The following is an 8,748-nucleotide window of genomic DNA, read 5'->3' as shown; positions in this document are numbered from 1 at the left end:
GTTTTCTCCCAAGGAACCACGGCTGTTTTGTTCTCCTTATCCGCTGGTAGTGTTACATAACTAATGCTTTGTTGTCAAAACTTTTTTCTCTGACTGAGCCTGAATTGTAAAGGGAAAGTGTTCCGTATTGAGAGTGCACCAGCACACTCTAAAGGAGTACCGACACAAGTACAACTACTACACAAGGTAAACATAGGACCAAAGTAAATGGTTACTGAATCAAATTTTACCCATCAGAATTACTCAAGATTCTTAATAATGATTATGAAGAACTGGCATTTGTGTTCCATTTTAAAAGACCTCAAACTATAGTCAAGTAATAGTATAAAAAGAAAATAATATCTGCTCACTCTACAATCCTTTTTATAGAGTAGGAAGAAAAAAAGACTAATAATGGTAACTGGTTTCCGCTTTCCCCTGGTTTTTAACAGACCCAAAGCGCTTTACATTGTTTCGTACACATGCACCCATTCACACACCGAAAGCAGCAGCTACCGCGCAGGGTGCAAGCTAACTATCGTGAGCAATTTAGGGTTCAGTGTATTGCCCAAGGACACTTCGACATGTGGCGGGGAGACGGGGGATCGAACCACCGACCCTGCACTCCAGTGGAAGACCTCCCTATCTGCTTCACCACAGCCGCCCATAAAGTTGAATGTATCTTATTGGAGGTTGCTGTATGTGATAAAAAAAAAAAATCTGGAAAGCTTTATTTTGAAAGAGGTTTACACAAAACAATTGTAAAAATATTTATTTTATTTTTTCAGAATATTAAAATGTATCACTCAAGTTATTATAAAAAAATGTAATAAAAGTTCCACTGTTTATCTCAAGTTGAGGAAATACAATAAAAGCTTCTGCATTATTTCAGTTAATTCTGTACATTAATATAACACACATTTCCTTTAATTTAAGAAAAAGTCTCACTGCATCGTTTTTAACATCAACGCCTTTACCATCAGTCAGATGCTTTCTTGCCCATCACTGTCTGCTTGGCCTTCTGCACTGGAGCGGGGACATCGGCCACGTTATGCAGAAACTCATACAGCGACTTAGCGTTGTTAGCATTCCCCAGTACTTCCGCTAGCTTGTCCTGGCTGAGTTTGGCTAAATCTGCCAGGCTGTCTGCGTTCTTTACCAGAGCCCTACAGTTTTTGGTGTTGACCCCGGGCATTTTCAACAGGAAGTCATAAGGTCCGGGGTTGTAGAGGTCGGCCGACTCAGCCACCATGTCGGACTCGGCTGTGACGGCCTGCGCTGCTGCGGCGTCGGGCTCCAGGCGACCCAGCTTCAGGTCCAGGAACAGTTCGGCCGTGGCGTGCGGGGACGGGCACCACAGTATACGCAGGCGGGGGAAGTGCAACGTGAGCAGGGTGAGTTTGGAGGAAATATCGTTGGAAGATATCTCGTGACGGAAGTCCGAGCGGGCCATCAAGGAGAAGGGCTTGGCTGGGTCGAACTCGATGAGGAGCACTGCTTTCTTGTAGTAGCGGGTCATGGAGAGGCACTGGGTGTAGAGGCGGCCGCTCTGCAGCGAGCCGATCAGATCACTGACGCTCTTACGCTCCACGCAGGTGTCCGGGGTCAGGATGTAGTCGCCCACCTCCAGGGTGACGGGCTCGATGTCCAGCCCGCGCCGGTGCAGCAAGGCCGGCAGCTCACTGCGGAACTCACGCATGTCCACGATGACTCGTGACGGCTCTTTGGGCTGCTCCTGGCCTCCTGGTGGAGGGAAATACAATACAATTAGATTTTTTTTTAAAGAAAAGTTGGGACTTTTCTGAGGGGAGACAAATTTGTCCAGGAAATTCAAAGGGTAAAAATAATCTAGAGCATCCCGAAAAAGACTAAAATAGACGTGCCTGCATTGCGGGTGTTGGTGGTGGCATTGGCGGGCTCCAGATTTCTAGCGAGGTCCAGGTTGGTGTCTTCACGTCCCTCTCTCTCCTCTGGGACGACCATAGTAGCCTTTTCCCTGCAGAGGAAACACACATACAAGCACACAGGATTAGAAGCCAACACTTTTAACAAAACATCAACGGATAAATCCAAATGTGCTCGAAATCAAAATGGAGGCATTGTTGCTCCTGACCTGATGAGGTGCTCAAAGGCTTTCTTCTCTTTAGCCAGTGCGGTCAGGTACTTCTGTTCCTCTGTGGAGCCTCCGTAGATGAGGAAGTAGACCCTGAGAGGCTTCCCGGCCCGGCTGGCTTTGTAGATCTCCAGCTGGCGCACGAAACTGAGCTCGGCGTCGTAGAGCACCACGAAGCTGGGCTCCACCTCGTGCAGGACGCGCGTCAGGCTGTGGGGGTCGCTGAGGCCTTTCAGAGGGTGGATGACCGTCAGGGGCTCCTTCAGGACACCGTAGTAGTCTTCAGATGAAAGATCCAACTTCAGCTGCTCTTCCTCCTCTCCCTCCTCCTCCTCCTCATTTCCACTGCTGCTCATCACCTCCTCTTTCCCCGCCATCTGGGTCAGGGTGAGCGACGGTCTCTTTTTACTCTTGGAGGACTTTTTCTTCGGCGCGTGCTCCTTGCCCGCGGTGGCTGCTCCTGTTCTAGGCCAGCCTTTTCCCTTCTTGTGCGCGTCCAGCTCGAATGCGGCGGCCGCAGCAGAGTCCCGCTTGCCCACGGTGCGGGCGTACAGGCGGTTGAGCAGCCAGTCAGAGCCGCGGCTGATGTACTGCTGCAGCTGGGCGCAGGTCCGGTCATCGCTGGCACAGATCAGCACACGACCTGAGGGAGAGGGAGGGGGGGGTGTGAGGTAATTTTAGAGAGATACACCTATCAGGCACATGTTTAACTTATAATATTACTATATGGGTTTTTGCAGTGCTCTGGTGGTGTACCAAACCTTTTTCATGAGGTGTGTTCCCCCGCCACTCCAAAACCCATCCAGATAAACTCAACTACCACTTTATTGACTCCACTATTTATCTCAACTTAGTGATTTCATGAATATGAATGTATCTATTTTATTTAGTAAAAGGTTCTTCTTGTTTGCTAAATAGATTTCATCATAAAATATCCCTTTTCTTTGTATGTGCTAACTAATTATGGACATTCTAAATTTGTACTGAGCTTTTGATTTTTTGATTCTGAGAATTATTAGCTACTGAAACAGACTATTTCCCTTTTGGGGATGTATAAAAGTAACTATCCATCCATGCAAACATGTACTCCAGATCTTAGTCATTTCAATGAACAAAACCAACTCTTGGAAAATGTGTTTTCTATGAAATTCTGTTAAACCTAATTCAATACACTATATGCAAATCTACAGAATAGAGAGGATAGACATTGTTGTCATGATGGACCCTTATAACACTGTTACAGAACTGAGCGCTAACCTGCTTCATGCTCAGAGCTTTTGTTCTCCTTCTCAATCTCCTCCAGGACATCAGTCAGAGCCGCCCACTTTGGACTCTTCTCCAGCACCAGTTTCCGCTTCACCTCTGAAACACACAGACACAGACACAGACACACACACACCCTTAAGTAACTTCAACATAGCAGATGACGTTGCTGACATCTCCACTGAGAAACACGCCTGTTACCTGTTGTAGTGGCTGGCTTCTGTTTGTCTGCCTCTTCTCCCACTTTGACTTTCTTCTTGCTCTCTGGGATGTGGTACACTCGGCCCCTGGCGTTCATAAACATGGAGGTACTGGAGTCCAGGAACAGCCAGCCTAGTGCATCAACAACAGGCAACAAGCAATCCAACATGAATAAACATGATGAATCACCACAGATTAAAAGCTGGGGTATGTGATTTCTGATTGGTCAAAATTAACATGAGTGGTACACTTTGACCAATCAGAGACAGGCTCAGATAAAAAAAAAAAAAAAAACGATTCTCTGTTCTTATTGGCTGTTGGGACTGTCCATTCACTTTGGCACCGACGTTGTTGGTAGAGAACAAGTGGAGCGGTTGAGGTATTTGGATTCAAATCTCTATCCCAACTGCTATTTTTTCCCCAAATTCTCCACCCCAGCTTTAAGTACGTTTATTAGTAGTAATAGTACTCCCAAGTAAGCACTCAGGGCAGCTTTTTAGTGGACCTGAATTGGATCCAAAGATCTTCTGGCTGGAGCGCAGTGACTCCAGCAGGTTGAGGAAGGTGACACAGTCGTACTGGGTGAGGTAGAGCAGGAGAACCCTCAGCACCTTCAGATCCTGCACCAGGCCCTTGGTCTTTGGTCCCAGCTGGTGCCACAGGGGGTCCAGGTAGTGACGGATGGCCTGGAATGGATGAGAGTAATAACACAGGCATAACTTCAGTACTGGTGCAACAGTAAAATGTGTTTTATTAGTATGAATGAATCAACCATGTCTGTGTACCAATTAAAATACCCGAAAAAAATAAGCCATTTGATGATACGAGTCCCGAGTGAATAGGCAACTGTAGAAATTGGGGTCCTATTGTTTCTGTTTGGAGGATTTTTAGTTTTTCTTTAGTATATTTGTCTCAGAATGATATGGTGTCTGGTGTCATGTGCACTATTCTAAGAGCTTAAATAGAATGTTTTGGTTGCAAATGTGGGAGCTCATCTCGCTGCTAGATAAAACCCACTCAGAAAAATGAATAAAATTCATCATAAGAAAGACGAGTGCTGGCTTTTCTGAAAGGCTTTTCTTAAAATGTATTTTTAAACCAAAGCAAAGCTCTTTCTTGTTCCAAGTATTACATTAAGCCTTCTAAAACCTGGCATTCCCATTCAGTACTTTTAATCAAACATATCCCAGAAGTGGACCATTTCATTTCTCAATTCTCATTGATCAAAAAGCAGATCGTTTTATTTTGTGGTCAATTGTACAGATAGATTGTATAGAGATTATATGGAATACAAGAAGCGAATATAATAAATATATATATTTTTTTTACTATGGAAAAGGGGTAGGATTAAATAAGTGTATACTTCTTCCTGCTCCTTTTCAGGCATATCACATCAATACAGATAATTTGTTTTATTTTTGTGAAGTCATTTAAACATACATTTTGTTAATTGTATTTTTATGCTTTTCATTTTGTTTTGTATTGTTTTTGATATGTCTGAAATAAAATAAAAAATTCAAATTCAACCCAGTCAGTCGGCGACAGACCTTTTCGAAGGCGTTGCCCAGGGTGTTCTCCAGGGAGAGGTCCTCTGCCTCCAGGGAGGGGTTGTAGCGTTTCAGCTCCTTCAGACAGGCGCTCATGATGTCCAGGATGGAGCCCTGGATGGCCCTCATGGCCGGCGTCAACGACACATGGAGCTCCACCACCTCCGGCTTGTGCTTCTCCAGGGCTGTGTTTACCGAGGCTTGAAACCTGTGTGAACGGAGCACGGTTAAAGGTGCAGTCAGCAATTTGGAGAACACTTTGCGGTCAAAATCACTTTTTTTAAAAAAAATCAGTGAATATCTACTCAGGATCGTACTGTGAGTGTACTGAAAAAAAAATCTGGTGTTAATGTTAATACACAGTCTAGGCTCTTTAAATTGGAATGTAAAACAAATGGGGCCCACAATTCCTAGTAACATGCCCGTTTAGAGAGCCTAAACTGTGAATAAACACTGGATTTTTTTTCAGAGCACATACAGTATGGACAGGTAGCGGATGGTGAGAAGAGATAATCTGATTTGGACAAAAAGTGATTTTGACAACAAACATTAGTGAGCCTCACAGACTCCACCTTTAATAAAGCAAAGGCAAAGAAGAATGAGGGAAGAATGCTGTCCTTATTAAGATTAATGTAACGCCTGTCAGCATCCTTTAATGTGCTGTCTAATCTAAATGGTCCATTAGGTTCCATCATACCTGGGCCAGAGGTAGAGCTTCTTGACAAAGAGGTTCCTCATCACTCGCTCCACCTGGCAGAAGCCCGAGGAGAAGGCGGTGGCCTTGTCAGTGAAGGCTTTGATGAAGCCCGTCTTGTTCTTCTGCCTGTACAGACGGAGGATGAACGCCTCCTGACACGACTCGATGATTTTATGAGCGCGGTACACCAGGATGCCTGAGAGGGGGGGTACAGAGAGATTAGACGGTGCATGTCACTCAAGGGTATTGAGACCTTCAATAAACACTACATCAGTTTGAACGTTTTTTTTTCGTGAAACTACCACCACTTGTTGCTGCTTTGGTCCATGGTACATTTCTGTTTTTACATTGAATGCAAATGTTAAAGTCTATTAATTCAACAATACAAAGCAATAACAGAAAACAGCATTTTTTTGTGTTTCTCAACTGAATATATTCAATGTATGTATGCAATCAGATATTGGCTGATGTATTCCGTTAGCAATGCCTTAAGCAGGCCCAATCCAATTACTCATATGTTTAAAGTCGAGTTATAGTGACTGTATATCAATTGTGGGGGAAAAAAGCTTTTTATTTTAGTATATGATGCTAATGCAAAAACAAAATATGACAGACTTATTGGATGTAACAAAGCCAACATGTCTGTCTCGTTGTAGCCATTTTGGCGCAGCAGCGAAGGGGTCTGACCTGATATGAGATGGGCAGGGATCCGGTCAGTGAGGAAGTCCACTACCAGGATTCTGCTAGTGACAAACAGCACCCCTCCCTCGGTGTAGACGTTGTAGCGCGTGGTGCCCTGGATGTCACTGGTGACTGTCCTGGGCAAGTGGGTCACCCCCTCCAGACGCAGCTGCTCCGTCAGATAGTCCTGAGAAGGCAGGTGACAGGGAGAGAGGGCCTTTCCGTTAAAGACAGTTCCAAATACCTTTACACAGCAATAAGTATCTGGAACCTATACCCAAACTCCAATACCCAGAATTCAAGGAGTTATCAGTTGTGTTGTAGTCTTGTCAAAGCCAGACCAAACAGCTAGTTGTGTAGTTGTGTTGAAATGCTTGGATCTTCTTTGATAGCCTACTTAAAGGCTAATGGCTGCTCCATCGGCCAATGTATTGAGAGATGATGATACAGGTGTGTAGTTGATGGCATTTAGTTATGTAATGATCCTATACAGTCACTTTTTTCACGAACATCACACCAACCTATGAAGAGCATCACACCCTAGCCACACAGTCTTGCCCCAAATCGTCCATATGGCAACAAGCAAACTAGTATGCATTAGTATAAGACATACAGTCATATGAAAAAGTTTGGGAACCCCTCTCAGCCGGCATTATAATTGACTCTGCTTTCACTAAAAAAATATAAAAGTGGTATGTCTTTAATTTACCAGGAACAGCTAAGTACTGGGATGTTTTCCAAACAAAGATTTTTTGAAAAGCAGTATTTGGTTGTATGAAATAAAATAAAATGTGAAAAACTGGCTGTGCAAAAATATGGGTACCCTTGTGGTTTTGTTGATTTTAATTCCTGTAACAGCATGTAAAACTGATGACTTTAAACACAAAGTTGGTTGGATTATGTTGTTAAGCCTTGAACCTCATAGAAATGTCTGTTTAATCATGAGAAAATGTATTTTAGGTGCCTAAATGCAAGTTGCACTTCTCTTTGACTCTCTGCTGAAGTGAGACAGAATGGGATCATCAAAACAGCTCCCAAAAGATCTGAAAAACAAAGATTGTTCATTGTCATGGTTTTGTGGGAAGGCTACAAGAAGCTTTCCCAAAGGTTTCAATTGTCAATTTCGACTGTAGGGAACATTGTCAGGAAATGGAAGGACACAGGCATAGTGGCAGTTAAACCCAGGCATGGCAGACCAAGAAAAAAACAGGAGCGGCATAGGTGGAGGATTGTGAGAATGGTTGCACACAACCCACAGATCACCTCCAAAGACCTGCAAGAACATCTGGCTGCAGATTGTGTATCTGTACATCGTTCAACAATTCAGCGCAATTTGCACCAAAACATCTGCTTTTTATAAAGACCAAATAACTTAATTTTTGTCTCATCAGTCCAAAGCATTTTCTTCCAATATGAAGCTGGCTTGTCTAAATGAGCTTTTGCATACTCCATGCAACTGTATCTGTGGCGTGGGCGCAGAAAGGGCTTCCTTCTCATCACCCGGCCATACAGATGTTTTGGTGCAAATTGCACTGAATTGTAGAACCATGTACAGATACACAATCTGCAGCAAGATGTTCTTGCAGGTCTTTGGAGCTGATCTTTGGGTTGTGTGCAACCATTCTCACAATCCGCCGCATATGCTGCTCTTGCACTTTTCTTGGTCTGCTAGACCTGGGTTTAACTGCAACTGTGCCTGTGTCCTTCCATTCCCTGACAACGTTCCTTACAGTAGAAATTGACAATTGAAACCTTTGGGAAAGCTTCTTGTAGCCTTCCCCTAAACCATGACAATGAATAATCTTTGTTTTTAAGATCTTTTGGGAGCTGTTTTGATGATCACATTCTGTCTCACTTCTGCAGAGAGTCAAAGAGAAGTGGAACTTGCATTTAGGCACCTAAAATACCTTGTATCATGATTAAACAGACCTTTATATGAGGTTCAAGGCTTAACAACATAATCCAACCAACTTCGTGTTTAAATTCCTCAGTTTTACATGCTGTAACATGCATTAAAATCAGCAAGACCACAAGGGTTCCCATATTTTTGCACAGCCAGTTTTTCACATTTTATTTAATTTCATAAAACTAAATACTGCTTTTCAAAAAAATCTTTGTTTGGAAAACATCCCAGTACTTAGCTGTTCCTGGTAAATTAAAGACATACCACTTTTATCTTTTTTGTGTGAAAGCAGAGTCAATTATAATGCCGGCTGAGAGGGGTTCCCAAACTTTTTCATATGACTGTATATAAGCTAGCGTTAAGG

At 43.5% G+C, this 8,748-nt stretch overlaps 1 protein-coding gene across 1 annotated transcript in view; it reads right to left on the bottom strand.

Annotated features, from left to right (window-relative positions):
- Positions 1-828: 828 nt before the first annotated feature.
- The window catches only part of ercc4 (excision repair cross-complementation group 4), an 8,251-nt gene continuing 331 nt past the window's right edge, over positions 829-8,748 (bottom strand). The window contains exons 2-10 of the mRNA XM_080048739.1: positions 6,488-6,668; positions 5,801-5,996; positions 5,104-5,311; positions 4,062-4,242; positions 3,557-3,688; positions 3,350-3,454; positions 2,093-2,735; positions 1,863-1,975; positions 829-1,722 (exon numbers count right to left, since the gene is read on the bottom strand). Coding sequence (XP_079904865.1) covers positions 959-1,722; positions 1,863-1,975; positions 2,093-2,735; positions 3,350-3,454; positions 3,557-3,688; positions 4,062-4,242; positions 5,104-5,311; positions 5,801-5,996; positions 6,488-6,668 — 2,523 coding nt within the window. The 3' untranslated portion in view covers positions 829-958. The remainder of the gene's footprint in view (positions 1,723-1,862; positions 1,976-2,092; positions 2,736-3,349; positions 3,455-3,556; positions 3,689-4,061; positions 4,243-5,103; positions 5,312-5,800; positions 5,997-6,487; positions 6,669-8,748) is intronic.

The sequence above is a fragment of the Ammodytes marinus genome (genome assembly GCF_949987685.1).
Source record: "Ammodytes marinus genome assembly, chromosome: 20".
Lineage (NCBI taxonomy): Eukaryota > Metazoa > Chordata > Actinopteri > Uranoscopiformes > Ammodytidae > Ammodytes > Ammodytes marinus.
The sequence above is the reverse complement of the archived record's forward strand: the minus strand, read 5'-3'. Positions and strand labels throughout refer to the sequence as shown.